General features: G+C 54.2%; 1 protein-coding gene across 2 annotated transcripts in view; it reads right to left on the reverse strand.

The window, feature by feature from the left end:
- The window catches only part of ESRRB (estrogen related receptor beta), a gene marked incomplete at both ends in the record, with an annotated part of 102,163 nt that overhangs the window by 50,636 nt on the left and 35,023 nt on the right, over positions 1–16,504 (reverse strand). Inside the window, one exon of one of the 2 annotated variants that reach the window (XM_080809393.1) lies at positions 1,595–2,004. In XM_080809393.1, coding sequence (XP_080665519.1) covers positions 1,595–2,004 — 410 coding nt within the window. Of the gene's footprint in view, positions 1–1,594; positions 2,005–16,504 lie in introns of those variants that run through there. The other variant, XM_080809392.1, reaches the window with a different exon arrangement.

Below are 16,504 nucleotides of genomic sequence, written 5' to 3' on the forward strand. Positions count from 1 at the left end.
GCGCAAGAGTCAAAGTGCTTTGTACATACTGATTCACTTACTCTTCTTTTAACATCTCTATGGGAGGAAGGAAAGACCGTATTTCACCTTACTGAGGAGGACAGGAGCCCAGGGAGAAACTGAGGCAGCAGGCCCAGGAGCATTCAGCGTGAGTAATGGACAGAGCGGTCTGACCCAGGGACCCAGGCAGATAAACTCTACACCCCAACGTCTCCACTAATAGGCAGAATTGGAAATGAGACCCATCCCAAAGGGCCTCCACTGATTTAATAAATACATCATCACAAGAAATTTCAACAAGTTATTTGTTGAATGAATAAACGGCCAAGTCATCCCAGGAAAGCTCAACCTGACTCTTTTTCAAAAGTGAAATGGGGATGTGGGGGAGGGAGGACACCCTCCTCAGGACAGGTGCCCCCTGGGTTTTGTCTAGTCGGTTATGAATTCCATCCCTGTGAAGTGGCATCAGCTCACCTCAGTCCCGTGCACAAGGAGGGCTTTTGTCTACTCTATCCACAGCACCTAGGACAAGGGCTGGCGCTTAGTAGGTGCTCAAAGGAAAGTTAACGGAATGAAAGGTGTGAGAGCTCTACCCATGACCGGCTGCTTTAAGAATCTGCCTACCACGCACAGGCTGTTCCTCGGGGCTAGCCCCTGTGCCCTGAACTTGGCAACAACTCTGTGAGGGTGGACCCATCAGTAGCCCCCATTTCCCTTGGGGTGACTTTACAGACAGCACCCACCAGGGCTCCTGCACACGTTCATAGGAATAAATCACTCATGGACCCTCTGAGAGAGACAGCCACACTCCTGGCCATCAGAACACGAATCAGCTGATAACACCCATGCACATAAAAAGCCCTCGAAGACGGGCCACGCTGGGATCAGACAGGGTGAGTGGGTTTCCCTTGCTCTGGTGGCCTGACTCTCCCAATTAAGAAAATCGTGTTTCACTTGTGCAATTAAAAAAGATCAAAACAGGGGTGCCTGGGAGGCTCAGTCGGTTAAGGCACGGGCTCTCGATTTCCGCTCAGGTCGTGATCTCTGGCTCCCGAGATAGAGCCCGGGTGGAGCTCTGTGCTCAGCAGCGGATCTGCTTGAGATTCTCCCCCTCCCTCTGCCCCTCCCCCCTGCTTTCTCTCTTTCTCTTAAAACAAAAACAAAAACAAAAACAAAAACAAAAGAAAGGATCAAAACAAAATGAGGAACTCTTCTATTAGGGGTCTGGAACTACAGGGCCAAGAACACAATCTTCTTCCCCCAAATCAGCTTTTTAGGGACAAGCGCTCGACAGCTGTTCCCCCTACCACTGAGAGGCGCATGCGCAGTGAGGCGCTTGTGTGGATTTCCTTTGGGTTTTCTGGGGTGCCACAGGGACATGTCTGCCGTCTGCACGACAGTCCTGGGGGTTCAGAGTCTTGCGCGGAATCCCAAAGGAGAAACCGAGAGGCGGGGGGAGACCCTATGGAACCCCTGCTGTCGCGGTGCCCCGCCGGACCCGGCAGCTGGCGGGCATCCCCCCGGTTTCCCGCCGCACCCGCCGGCTGGGCGCCCCCGCCCCTCCCGCCCGGGGCCCTGCACCGCCGTCACGCACCTTGGATGGTCCTCTTGAAGAAGGCCTTGCAGGCCTCGCAGGACGCCACGCCATAGTGGTAGCCGGAGGCGATGTCCCCGCACACGAGGCACAGGCGCTTGGGGATGGCGTTGAGCATGTACTCGCACTTGATGGCCGAGTCTTCCATGAGGCCGCCCGCACAGTCCTCGTAGCTCTTGCGACACGGGGTGCTGCCCAGCCCGGCGCCTGCGAACATGGGCGGCGAGTCCAGACCATTGGCGTGGGCGCCCAGGGCCAGGCCGAAGCCGCCGCTGGCGTCGGACGAGCCGCTGGGGCTGTGGTGGCTGAGGGCGTCGATGCCGGAGGACGGGCTGGACGGCTCCGTCTTGATGAAGGAGCCGCAGCTGGAGCCCAGGTGCCGGTCGTCCGCGGACATTCTGTTCAGCAGCCTGGGGACACACACAGAGCGCGGGCAAGTCAGCTCGGCCGAGGGTGCGGTGGGTGTGACACCCGCCCCAGGAATTAGCTTGGGGCTTCGGGCACCGAGTGGGCGGGGTGGCTGGGAGGGGCTCCGTGCTCAGGCCTTGGGGAGATAAAAATGCTGGCCCAGAAGGTCAACTGGTCAGGACACTGCGCGGCCCAGAGCAAGATTCTGGCTTTACCCCCCAGAACCTTCTGACTCCTCAGAGGAAACTTTGATCAGTCAACTTCAGACCAGGCACCCCGGCTCTCTGTACACTGCTGGCCTCAGGGGGACTTAGAGCGGTCACAATTCACACAAAATAGCTGGCCGACCTCCCTGCACGACAAGACCCCATGGTGGCTACAGGTGAAAGTCCGGGTGTGTGGCCGCGGGACCAGACACCTCGCTGCGGTGACCCGATAACCCATCTCACCCAGCCTCACTGGGGCTTCTGGTAAGCCCAAGCTCGGAGCTTTCCCCATGCGCCACCATCCCTGAGACTGGGACTGGAGATGCCTAGCAAGGCGCCTGGCCAGGGCAAGAGGTAGGGCTGGTGACAAAGATTGCCCCTTGGGGTTTGCCTCTGGCCCAGGGCCCATGTGGAAGGTGGCTCCAGGCCCCTCCCTCCTGTCCCTGGTCCTAGTCCTCCAGCAGGCTGGCTTCCCAGCCCCAGCCGGCCCCAGAGACAAGGTCTCCAAGAGGCGGCATGAGCTCCCTGCGTCTGCAGCGGCTTCTTAACCCTGCATTTCAAGCTCTCAGCATCCCTGCCTCACCCCCAGAGTCAAGGGAGCATTACCACCATGACAGGATCACTGCGAAGGGTCAAATGTTTCCCAAAATAAAAGTCCCTCCTCCCACGCCGGGTGGGTGAGAAGACAGGCAAGGTGTGACTCTCCCACAGGGTCCGGGGACAAGGGGAGGAGCCTTTCTCCAAAAGGGCAAGAAAAGCTCACAGCAGGGTGACGAAGGTGGGCCTTTAGGGAAACCCAGCTGCCGCCCATACTCAAGACCTCCGAGGCCAGCCAGAACCAGGAGTCAGGAGGCTGACTCGAGGTCCATGGGTCCCTGACCTGGCCTGGCTATGTGGAGGTAAAGAGGAGCTCAAGGCCCCTCCCAAGGCCCACGGAGCAGGTGAAAGGAAAGTTCCTGGAGAATGAAAAGGGCCAACGGGTCGGCGGTACAGCCCCATTAGCGGAAAGAGGGCTCCGGCTGGGAGGGAGGGTCTCAGCCCTGCTGGGTCCCCTGGGTAGCAGCCACAGTCCTACCTCCAATAATACTCAGAGGGAGCCCCTGTTTCCTGAGCAGTCCCTGGAGGAAAGGACTGGTCAGCACCCAGGGAAGGGCTGCTTTGCCTACCCCTCCCCCATCCCCCCTTCCCCCAAAAGCCCACCTCCTACCCCCACGAAATGCAGTCTCATGATGGGGAGGGGCTCTCACCATCCCTTAAGCCACTAGTGATTTCCTGGTTAGCCCACGTCCCCAGGGCTTGTCCCGTCCATCTACATTTGAACATGCCCAGAGACAAGGAACTTACTGCCCCACAGGCGGTTCTAATCAGAACCTGGGAACTGCAGATGCAAAGATAAGAGATAGGTATAAGGCTCCCACTCTCAAGTTTATCTACTGGAATGTAGTGTTTGAAGATACAGGCTCTCAGGCGTCTTCTGTTCCAAACCAAATGTTCCCAAATCCTCTGAGACGCCTCTCATGCAAGCCCCGTGTTTCCCTCACAACAGTGGGGGGGGGGGGTGCCCCAGCCAGGGCTCTCCTCTGGGTCCTTTTACAGCTCTGGGTGGTGCCCTGTCATCTTCCTGGGTTCCACATGGCCTCCTGCCTCCCCTCCATCTGCTGGCAGGTCCCTGATATGTCCACAGGAAAAGCCATCAGCCTGGCAGGGCGTAATCCAGACAGAAAATCTGCCTGAGTAGGCACAAGTGCACTTCTGGGGGACCTCCCCGCAGCACCCCTACACAGGGCAATCAGGGAGAGCCGACCAGGGGCCCCTTCATCTGTAATTCCCTGCTGCTCATTGCTTTAGGCTCGGCAGGTCACAGGAACACCCCAGGCCCCCTGTGACAAGCCCTACTGGGGAGACAGCTCCCAGACCCCAGCCCTCCTTCCCCGCCCCTCCCCCAAAATGGACAGAACTCAAGATTCCAGGAGATACACCTGATGTAAGCACTGATTGTAGCAACTACAGTAGTCTCCCCTCCTCCCTCACAACACTACGAGACAATGCCTACGTCATTCACCTCCTTGGCCTCCTCACATAGACCTTGTATCATCTCATCTTCAGAGACTCCAGGGCCGAAGGAAGCAAACTTGACCCAGGCCTCTGAGTTGCATGGAAATCCAGCCACTAATTTATTGCCTGCATCCCAGCTGTGTGTGTGTGTGGGGGGTGTGCAGAGGATCTCATTCTTGCAGCCTTCTCTTTCCCATGACCATTATTTTGGCACCCCCACCCCCACCCCAGATTGTCTTTTCTAGGGAGAGTCAACGCCTATTTCAGGCACCTACTATGTGCCACGTGCTGGCCAGAGAACGGTCATAACAAGCACAGCCGACAATTTCAGGAAGCTCGTTCTCTCTCTGGAAGGGCAGACGTTAAACAAACACAAGTGTGCAGGGCACCAGAAAGGGCCAGGGAGCCTACTAGGCTCATAGGGGCTTCCCTGCTGTGCCCCACTGGTCTTGCTACATTCACTCACTGGCTCATTCATTTGTATTGGTAGACTGAAGACCTTCCTCCAGAGGGCACGGCTGCTTTTCTGTGTTGAAAGTTCCTTCCATACTCTTCTGCCTGTTTTTTCAAGCTCAGGAGCCACTGGTCTGCCCCTCTGCTCTGCGGGAAGCCTGCTTCTCCCTCTCCTACCCCCCCTGCTTGTGTTCCCTCTCTCTCTGCGTCTCTCTCTGTCAAATAAATAAATAAAATCTTTAAAAGAAAAAAAAAGCGAGCATATGTCTTGGAAATGCGTCGAGGAGGGAGTGGCGGCAGGTCACAGGTGGTCCCAAGGTCAGAGGACGTCAGATGGGGCAAGTGTCCATTGCAGTGAGCAGTCAGGGGGCTGGGGACTTCACCAGGGGAGTGTCAAGGCATGGTGGGGATGGAAGCCACACTGCTGTGGCTGGAGGAGACAGTTCTTGGAAGAAGTTCGGCTGCAAAGGGTAGAGAAGGGTGTGAGGGTGGGGTTCCTCCTGGTACACCTTCAGGCGGTACCGTCCACTTGAACTTGGGGGATTTGGGAGGCAGAGAAGGAATGTTTTGTTGTCATGTCAGTAACTGTTGGTATCTGATGAGGAGGGCTGTGTTAAGAATGGAGGGAACTTGGGGGTGCCTGGCTGGCTCAGTTGGTGGAGCGCGCAGCTCTTGATCTTGGGGTTGTAAGTTTGAGCCCCATGCCAGGGGTAGAGGTTACTTAAAAAAAAAAAAAATTAAAAACAACAAAAAAAGAAAAAGAATGGAAGGAATTTAAGGCATTTAAAAATTACGGAATCAGGGCTCAGTGGGTTAAGCCTCTGCCTTCAGCTCAGTCATGATCCCAGGGTCCTGGGATCGAGCCCCACATTGGGCTCTCTGCTCAGTGGGGACCCTGCTTCTCCCTCTCTCACTACCTGCCTCTCTGCCTACTTGTGATCTCTCTCTCTCTCTGTGTGAAATAAATAAATAAAATCTTAAAAAATTTTTTTTAAAAAATAAAATAAAAATTACGGAACCCACACTTTGCAGTGTGCCCTGGGCGATCCTGATTCTACCCACCGACCCGGTATAATTACCGATCCCCCTTTTCTCTCCCCAAAGTAGACAATGAATGATACGGTGCCTCTACCTTCAGTGTTAACGGCAAACACCAAATCAAGGTGGAGAGACGGAAGATACAAAAGTTAAAAAATGTTACCTTTTCCCAAATTCTAGTCTACTCTTGACCAGAGTTCGCTGGGGTGTTTGTTGAACAGGTGGCTGCCCGGGCCTGACCACCTCCATCATAACCTGAACCTGCCCCCTGCGAGTGGGACCCAGAAGCCTACATTTTCCCGTGGGTTTGCTTTAGCAGCCTGGGTGTGACCCTTCAGGGCGTCAAGTTTGCGAAGCATGGGAATGACTCCGCCGCTGGAGGGTTGACGGGAATCTGGAATGTAGGAAGAGAAAGGAGCTGAAGCATAAGAGAGGGACGGAGGTGTGTGGGTGGCAGAGGGGAGAGCTGAGACCCCCGCCCCGCCCCGCCCCCTCCACTCAGTGCACAAAGCCAGAGGCACAGGGAGTGAAGGCTGTGGGCGGGAAGTCCAGGCAATGGAAGGAAGCTTGCAACAGGAGTGGTGGAGGGAGGACAGAGCAGAAATGGGGGCATACAGGCCTTACCAGGCCCCTTAGTTCACTCTGCGGGGGCAGCAACGCAGGGGAGCCCTGTCTCCTCCAGCAGCTTACATCTGGGTTCCTCAGCCTCAGCCCTCCTGATGCCTGGGGCAGGGTAGCTCTTCACGGTGGGCCCAGGAGGATGGAGGGGAGGGGCGGTGGGGGGAGCAGAGCAGATGGTGTGCTGGAGGGCGGGCGGGCGCAGCCTTGGGATTGACGGGGGGTGGCTGACACTCCACTCTGGGGAGGAGGGCGTCACATCGAGTCCATCATCTGTGGCTGGCTGGGACCCAGTTTCCAACTGGGTCGATGACTATTGACTTTTTGGGAGGGGACAGAGGCCCCAACGAAGCAGGCTTTGAAAGAGCAGTGGCCAGTGGTCGAAGACCCCTGAGGCATCCCTGCCCCTGCGATCCATGGGTAACAGGAACACGGCCAGAGCCGCCCCGGCCTTGATTTCACCAGCATCTGATTAGGCCTGGCCTCCCGCCTCAGTCAGCTCTCTGCCGCCAGCCCTCTTAGCGCTCGTGCCCCTGAGTGGCCTGGCCTTCAGGGGTGTCTGAGCTCACTGCAGGGCAGGGGGGATCCCTGCTGGACAACAAAGTGGGTTGAAGATTTTCCTCTAAGACCAACAGAATCTTAGAGATTCTGAATGAAACTCAACGTGTTGAGCTATTTGCCACACACCTGTGGAGGAGGAGAAATTCCAGGGTCCCGGCAAGAGACAACCATAATCTTTTAAGCTGGACTCCCAGGGATCGGGCCCCTAACGACGGCTGCTGGTGGGCAGGCAGTGGGAGAGAAGCTTCTGGAGGAACAGAAGCTCTTGGAGGGAAGGGGTCTGGACCTGCCTGATTGGCCCTGGGCCTGGCCTGCTTTCCTCTGTTGGGTGGAGCCCACCCCAGCACACTTAACAAGCCGGGTGGCACACAGAGGGGCCGCCCTCCCAGCCCTGCCTTGACTCTGCGCGGAGGCCCCGCACGGAAGAGCAGGAGCGGCTCTGTCACTGAGGGGTTATAAGCCTGAGCTCTGACAGCAGATGACCCAGTTCTGCCACATGCTCGCTGCCGACTTTGAGGTCACTCTCAGCCTCAGAGTGCCCATCTGTAAAATGGGCGCCATCACAGCACCTCCTTCATACGGCTGTTCTGCGTGAGCATAAAACTACTGGAGGCAAAACGTGTAGCCCAAGCTGGTGCCGAGCGGTCACTCAGCGGACGCTGCCGGCTCTTGGGATTCTCCCAGGAAGCCCCTTCCAGAAAACTCAGCCTCTGGCCACCTGTGGTTAAACCCAGCAAAGCTCTTCCCTCAGCCAAGTCCCCAGACAGAGACCGGAGGCCATTTCCACAAGGAACTTGCCATTTACCGGGAGGGAAAGTGGTTCGTTAGGCAAATGAAGAGGATAAATAAGCCCGAAACGGGAATCCACTATACAGAAGAAAAATGGTTTCTGAACACTTGAGAGACTCTTATGTACATTCCCATAATTAATTCGTTAACCGGGGGGGCCACCAAGCTATTCATTATAACAGACCCTCAGACCCTCCAGCAAGGCTTTATTTGTGATGAACCAGCCCTTCAGGGAACCTGAACGCAGCACAGCTAAACTTCCTTTAGAAATGCTAAAGAATGCAGGGGAGCCTTGAACAGGGGATAGGATGGGGAGGACCCTGTGGCTGAACGTGAATAGCCGTCCCTGCTTCCTGCTGGAATACGGATTTGTGGGCACTTATTACATGGAAGGGAGGGAGGAAGGAGGGAAGGAAGGAGGGAAGGAAGGAGGGAGGAGGGAGGGAGGGAGGGAGGGAGAAGGATGGAAGGGTGAGGTGACCAATGGTGAAACGTATAAGGAACCAAGGACTATAATTAATCCCATGCTGTACATATCCGGTCCGACATGTTTTTTATTAAACTCATATTTCTTTAATTCAAATTATTTTCCTTAATTTGTTTTTGTTTTTTGTTAAACTCACATATTTCTTTAATTCAAATTATTTTCCCCCTGCGTAGTCTGAATCACCTCTTTTAATAAACGGTATTTTTATCACTCCTATGTGACTGAAATCTGGCATCTGTGTGTCTCCCAACAACAGACCCATTTTCCTGGACAGATGCCCTAGCACGGCTGGAGCCAGGGGACTATGAGTCCCCAGAGACTCTGCTGCCCACCCTGGTGACCGGCAGATGAAGAACCGAAGCCGCGAGAGCGGCGACTCGCTCGAAGTTCCTGCCTGGAGGGCCCGGTTGGCTGCTCGGGGTTGAGAGCCACAGTGAGTAGTGACTCAGGCAGCCACCTGCGCACCCGCCTCTGTCATGACACTACCACGGTCTGGACCTTATCTAGATTTTCACTCCTCAGGGATCCTTGGCTAACACCCCTCCTTCCTCCCTCTGGGACCCGGGACCGCAAAACGACCCAAGAGCAAACCGGCTTCAGCGAGAGCCTGTCTCCCCCTGCGTGAGGCTATGGCAAAAATCTGTAATTAAGCATCTTGTCTTAGAAAGATTAGTCAAAACCGGGCTGGTCCCAGACAACTGATTGAAATCTCGTTCCACACAAATTACGGCGTGGAAAATAATGATGGGTAATTAGTTCCTTTCAATCGGAGCGTTTTATCCATGATTTTCCAGGCTGCATCCGTCATAATGAGAAGAGAGATGCCCTGCCAAAGCAGGGGGGAGGCAAGGGGACGTGGAGCCACCATCCTGGGGCAGCTGGGAGGGTCCATCTGCCGGCCGAGCTCCGGCCCACCATGGACAGCCGCTGCGGCTCAGTGCAGCTCTGCGTAACTTAGACGCAGGGGCCGGTCTGGACAGACCGATGTCAAAGGCCAGCCTTCACCCCGCGGTCCTCTTAGTGGAGGACCCCCCAGCAGGACCCAGAGGTGGTCATTCCTTGGTCCCTCTTGGCCAGCTCTGGGCTCTGAACACCATGAAACGGAGGGTCTGGAGGAAGGACAGCATCACGCGTTCAGTGTAGGCTCCCAAATACACCACAAGCATCCTTCCTTCCATGAGCTACTGGAGATCGGACATCTGCGAATTTATCTGAACTCTTCTTGAATATGGCTGTATTTTCACCCTCCATTAAGCCACGACTGTGGTATAAACCGCCCACCTACTGTCACTGAACACATCTGGCACCTTCCGGATGCCAAGTAATCCTCACAGTAGCCACAGTGCTGGGCCACGGAGCCCAGTGGTTGGAGCTGGACTGCCTGAGTTTGAATTCCAGCTCCGTCCCTTCTGGGGTATTGAACCCTTCCGCACTTCAGTTTCTTCATCTGCAAGATGGGGATGATCATCATCGTATTCATGTCCTAGGGTGGTCTTCAGGATTAGCGAGTGAACATGAAGAGAGCTTAGAACAGAGCCTGGTACATGGTATGTGCTCAGTAAATAAATGCCAGCCGAAGTTCCAGCACCCCGATTTGGGTCATGAGATGGCTTCCACTCCGAGTCCCTGAAACGTTCAATCCCACCACAAGCAAGACCACTTACTTTCTCCTCCTCCCAGCATTCAACCATCTGGGAGCCTATTTATCCACCACTGAATGGTGCACTTGCATGCCTCTCTGCGTGCGGGCCCTTCCTCCCAGAAAGTCCCTTTTCAGGCAAAGGGGCTCTATACTCAGGCACTACCAGAACCAACTGTCTGAACTGACTAGCCCTGCTCCAGGGAGCTGACACCTAACTCCCACCCTTTCTCTCTCCTACTGGCATGAACAGGAGCGAGCATGTGCCCACGCGGGGCTCCCACGTTCTACCCTGCTGGCCCAGCTGACTGACCCAAGCGTGTGCCCCTGACCCCAGCTGGGCCAACGAGTCTCTCCTCTGAGATGTGTGGGTTCCGGGCTGCCTCTCCACGGGCAGAAGCAGGGAGAGGCGGACAGCTCGAGAGGGAGCAAGCTGGCAGCGGAAAAGGGTGCTGGTGAGGGGCAGAGTCTGGGGAGTCCTGGTTGCTGTTGGCAGCTGTTCAAAAACCCAGCAGCACCTCTGCCCTGGGGAGCGAGCGCCGTCTGACTCCCTGACAGGACAGACGCCCGCCCGGGCGGTCTGATACTTGACCCGGAAAGCGATTCACAAACCGTCTCATCCATTCACCTGCTCCGTCCCTCGCTCCATCATTCTACGATTATTCCTCGGACATCTACTGTGTGCCCGCACACGATTCCAGCTCTGGGGATGGATCAGGGCACAAGGTGGACAGGTCCCTGCCCTCAGGGAGTGACGACACCATCCTTCACTGACCTTAAGCTACACCTTCTTTTCATATTTCAGTATCTTAGTGATCAGAACGTATCTTGAATCGATGGCATAGCTATAGTTTAATTTGATTAGTGGTTCCAAGAATAATGGTGCCTTTAACAGTAGATGATGACGTGGAGTCAATGAAATATGAGACATACGTAGCTGAGATTGCTATGAGTTCACCAAAAGCAATTTCATTTCTTCCTAGACAACAGAGAGACTACGTTTCCCAGCCTCCTTTTCGGTGAGCCGCAGCCACCGACTAGGTCCTGGAGAATGGCATGTGGGTAAAATGATGTTGGTCACTTCCCTGTCTGGCCCATCAAAATCTCCCATGGTACTCCCCATCCTGTACCCCCTGCTCTGTCTTCCCCCATCGGCGGGCCACACAGGATCCAGGCAGAGTGTCCAGGAGGGCGTCCCAGGGTCCCCAGGGTGGAGCCGCAAACTGGAAGAAGGCGGGGCCTGGGAATAACCTCATGAAAGGCTACCTGTCAAACACCCTCCCCAAAATGTCCTCTGGGCAAGCTGGAAATGTCTGCTGTGTTGAGCCATCGAAACAGTGGGATGGTACATAATAGTAGCTAGAGTTAGCCCCCCAACACACACAATAAGCAAACAACCAAAACAGTATACATTCAGTTAGTGATCGGGCAGGGGAAGGGGACAGAGGGTAGGATGGGGCAGTGACAGATAGGGTGGCCAAAGAAGGCTTCTCAGAGGAGGTGACATTTAAGCAGAGCCTGGAGGAGAGGGAGGGAGACACTCGGGGAATTCGGGGAAAGCGCTGTGTTGGAGGCAGAGCAGGGAGGTGGGGGAGGCAGGGGGAGGCAGGGGGAGGCAGGAGGAGGCAGGGAGACACAGGCAGGGCCCTCTTCCAGCCAGAGGTCAGGACCTCAAAGGGCCTCTGACCCGTTCCTGGCTAAAGACCCCGGGGATGAGGAGATCCCTAGTTCAGGAAGCAGCTGTTCCCATCCTCCCACCGCTTGGGAGTGTGTTTTTCAAAAAAGTTATTTGTCAAAAAAAAAAATTATTTGTCAAGAGCCAAAATATTTCTTCTCTCTCTGGTACTTCTAGTTTATGCAACTCTCTCAGGACCTACAGAACAAGTTTGATGCCACCCCCTCCCCCCCTTCTATATGACAGCCCTCCAGGTTGCTGAAGGCAGCTTCCTGATCCCTGGGAAGCCCTGTCCTCATGAGGCTCAGTGTCCCCTAATCCTGAAATCACTCCTGCCCACCCTCTGTCCTCCTTGAAGAGTGGTTCATCTGCTGTGTTTACTCCTCACAAAGAGGAACATCCAAAGGGAGCCCAGCCTTCCAGGTACATTCTGATAGGCACAGAGCAGAGCTGTACTGACACCTTTCTCATCTTAAGACGCTATACCTCTGTTGATGCAACCCGAGATTGAGTGAGCCCGGAAGGTGCCTGGCTCCCACTGCTGGCCTCCCCTCTGCTCCCTGTGCAATCACACACCTGGGTCTGGTTTGTGCACCCTGTTGCTGGGCTTAAGTCTCACTTCCCCACGTGTGTTCCCATACGGCAGTGTGCCAACCCAATGAGGGGGACAAGGCTTCCTTCTACCACCTGGCCAAGGCAATGGGCCTTCCCATGTGGCCTTGTGCACAGCAGGGATGACACAGGAGGCTTGGGGCTCCCTGCACCCATTCCTCTTCCAGACTCAGTTTTTCAGTTTTTGTGCTAATGGGCAGCCTGGGCAGATGACAAAGAAACATCTTAACTCAGCTGGACAGGCGGGGAACTGGCACTGAAGCCAATGGGGAACCCGCTTCTGACCTCCATAATGTGGATAAGGGTGCCCACCTGCCAAGGGCTTACTCCAAGCTGGGCATGGGGCCACATGCGTTATGCCCTTGTAACAACCTGTTGAGGTGGGTACTATTATTTCCCCCTTTTTGCAGCCGGGGAACCCCGGCAGGGGTCACAGGGCCAGAAAGTGCTGGAGAGAGTTACAAAGCAAAAGGGAATAAGTTACAATACTCCTCTGCTTGAAACAGCCTGGGGCTTCCCATCCCACTGTCAGGAAAGCAGGAGTCCTCACTGCAACTCAGAAGACCCCCAGGGGCCGACCCCACCACCAGAGATGCTGTCCCCTGCCTGCTCTGCCCATGCTCACTTGGGACCAGCCACACAGGGCTCTGGGCTGTTTCTGGACAATACCACTGCGCTCCCACGGCAGGGGCCTCTGACCCTTGTTCTTTCTTTCCTCCTGTTCCCTCTGTCAGAACACTCCAGGCACACAGGCCCCATAAACACTGGCTGAGTGAACAAATGAATGAGGAGGTCTGAGAGTTGGGTGGGATAGGAGTCCCCAAGCCCTGCACCCTCTTAGGATGGGACATTCCTGGGCCTGAGCCACAGGACAGGACCAGAGTCAGAGCAAGGAATCCAGCCAGCACTGTAAGAACAGAGCCCAGAGACCTGGGTCCAACAATCCCCAATGAAAGGACCTAAAGGATCAACCTCGCCCTCAGCGCCCATCGAATTCCACTAATCCTAGTTTAGAGGCTTTACAAATGACGTATGGATTTTTCTTACTCTGTGTTTCTATTTTTTTAAGAACCCAAAATCATGTAATGCGTTTCAAAGGAACTTAGAGAAATTAACATCTCAGACCCACTAATTGAGAAACTGGGTTTCAAATTGTTAAAAAAAAAAAAAAAGATATTTTAATACAGAAATCAATGTCATGTACGAAAACCTTTAAGAAGCAGGGTTGGGAAAAGTTTGTCTTGACTTCAGAGCCAGAACCCCAATTCTGTACAAGAAGGAAGGGTTCACGGCCACGCCTGGACCTCAGGGCCCAGGTGCCAGGGTTCTGCACTCAGGTCCCCTGGGTTTGGACCCTGGCTTTGTCACTTACTGGCCGTGCAACCAGCCTCCCCATACCTGTTTCCTCATCTGCAAAATGGGTCATATAAAGATACCCATTCTCTGAGGGTTAAATGACACAATCAGCACAAAGCCCCCGGCTGCACCTGCATACCGTAAGTGCTCAATAAACACAAGCTGTACTGGGATTCCTCCGCTTCCGCGGGTGCAGGTCCTTCTAGCCCCAGCAAGGGGGGGCTCTGACAGTGTGGATCTCAGGCATCTCCTCTAGGAACTGGATATATAAGAAGAAAATGAGCAAAGGGGAAGGCAGATGTGGGAGTCCTCCAGGCCCCTTAGCCCTCCCCTCATCTGAGCTGGTGGGGGTCCGGGCTGGACTCACCAGGCTTGCCCTTGGAACCACTGTCACTTATCACACAGGACTCTTCCAGATGGGGCATTTTGACTATTGATCTGATAAATAAACAGCCTGCTGGCTCGATCAAAATGTTATTTTGCATTTCAATCACTGCTCACTAATGCAACCTTCATCCTCACCAAGATGCTGCTGGCAATGACACCAGCTCTGCCGCTGGCTTGAGAGGTGGGGCACTTCCCACCCCATCCCCAGCCCTCCCCAAACCACCCCCCCAGCACCAAACAGGATTGGCGGGGCTCTCTGTCCCTGGGAAGTATGGGTATATGAGTAGGCTTGGGGAACACAGCTGCTCTTGGGAAGGCTTGTGAGTAGAGACTGGAGGGGAGACGGGGACACACCGAGCCTAGCCAGCTTGCCCCCTGGGACATCAGGCCCAGCCTGCACTGTTTTAATGAATGGCCTTGGCCATTTTCACTACACTCATCTGGATCTCAGCTGTCGCACTGGAAAACTGGGTCCAAAAAAACTACCCTCTTCTCTTGGGTTGTTGTAAAGACTCAGTGAGAAAACAGACCTGGAAGCCCTTTGGAGAAAACAAAAGGACAGTCATGCTGCTGTATGATTGAATGGAATCCAAACACTGAACTTCCTTTCTGGCTAAGCATTTATCATGTGCAAAGCAGTTTACACACAGAAGCTTATTTAACCCTCACAGTAACTCTGGATTTGTAGTCCCATTTTACAGATGGGAAAAGCCATCGAGGCACACAGATGTCGAGGCATACGGCTTCTGCAGTCCACTAAGGGGTCATGCCTTGATCTCTAGTCTATCCTAATACCCACGTCTGGGAATTCAGCCACTCTGGGTGCCCCCACCCCTACAAATATCAAGACCAGTCCCCAGGACCAGCAGGTGAACACAGCCTGTACAGGAAGATACGCAGCTGTTCAGAATCTGAACACATGGCCATGCCTGGGTGATGGGGGACAGGCGGGAGAGATGTCACCTAGAAGCAGAATTACCAGGGCCACATCGTCTGTGTGCAGAGCTGGGCTGGGGATGACCTGTGAGCCTTGAATGTAGAAAGTTTAGAGTGGATAGAATGGGAACTGCCCCCCCCACCCACCGTACCAAAGGAATGGCGTTATAGGTCCCCTGGGGTGGGGGGCCCTTTTGGAAAGGACTAGCCACCCCTCCAACCTCTGTGTGTCTTGATGAAACTAAGGGTAAATTTTGACTTTACTTTTGGCCTAGGTGCCAAAATTGCTTGGTATATTTCTTCCTTATCTCACACACACACACACACACACACACACACACGCACGCACACGCACAAGTGACTTTCAAGGGTAGAATTGCATTCTTATAGTTTATATTGCTGCATTTTGTTTTGTTTTGTTTTTGTTTTTAAATAGACAGCACAAGGGTCTTCTAAGTTCTTACTACACCTGGTAGAAAAAGCCCAGTGACTAAGTGGTCTGGCTTCTGCCCCAGCTCTGAGGCTGTGTGTCCCTAACATAGTTACCTGCCTTCTCTGGTCTCAGTCACTCTATTTCCCTTCCAGGAAAATGGAGATAGCTTTAGCCATCTGCCAGAAAGATCTGAAGACATATGACACAGGAGGTGATACGTGGGCCTGTGGAAGAAAGCTGCACCATGGGTCCTGAGAGTCACCTGGGAAGTGGGTTGCCCGTCATGAGCTTTTGGCTCATGCTGGTTTTGCAGGTAACTCAAGGGTTAAAAATGAAATCACCTAAATTAAAAAAAACACACATTACAAGATGAAACACTGCCTATAATACAATGGCCTGAGATCGATATGACATGTAAAGACTGGGAATCCATAACTCCAGTCTCCCACCCTGACGCGTCTGCCGAGCCAAATGCCAGTCCCCCGGCCCCCATGACAGAACCCCTCCAGCCCAGGATCCCCAGAGCAGGGCTTCTCCCCACACATCTACTGACAGCTGCCTGCCTAAGCGCTGACCCCTCAGCCAAGCGAAGCTGGTCCGAGCACCAACTCTGGGCCCTCCCAAGTCCACGTTCAAGTCTCTGCTCCACCCCATCCTCCCTCCATGACCTTCAGCAGATTCCTGATGACCTTCTGAGTCTCGGTTCCGGCGTCTCGAAAGCAGGGAAAACCCCTCTTTGCTGCCTCGTGGAGTTATTATAAGGATCAAATTAAGATACTATTTTCAAGAACTTGGCAAAGCGCCAGCCTCCTGCAACGTTGTCACACCCTGTGGCACTTCACAACTGGCTCCCGGAGAGGAAGTGACCACGGTCTTCGGGACAATCAGTCCCACCAGGTGCCCACCCACTAATGAAACTGAAACTGAAACCCAGCTGACCAGCACCGACTCTACCCAGTCTACCCAGTTAACCTTCACCAGGGCCCTGGAGGTTAAGTATTCACCCCCTTCCAGTAAGGGCAGCTTTCCTTGTTGATTGTTGCTTCACTTGTCAGGGTCAGAGGCTGGCGATCCCAGGCCCCTCGGACTCCTGAGTTCCCAGCTTAACCTCCCCATTCCCCAGCCTCTCAACATCAGGATTCCAAATGGAAACAGAAAGTTGAAAAATACAAAGGCAGAATATCCGACCAGCACGCCTCCCAACTGTCAAGGTCACGAAAACTAAGGAAGGTCTGAGAAACAGACCAGAAGAGTTTA

Source organism: Martes martes (assembly GCF_963455335.1).
Source record: "Martes martes genome assembly, chromosome: 7".
Taxonomy (NCBI): domain Eukaryota; kingdom Metazoa; phylum Chordata; class Mammalia; order Carnivora; family Mustelidae; genus Martes; species Martes martes.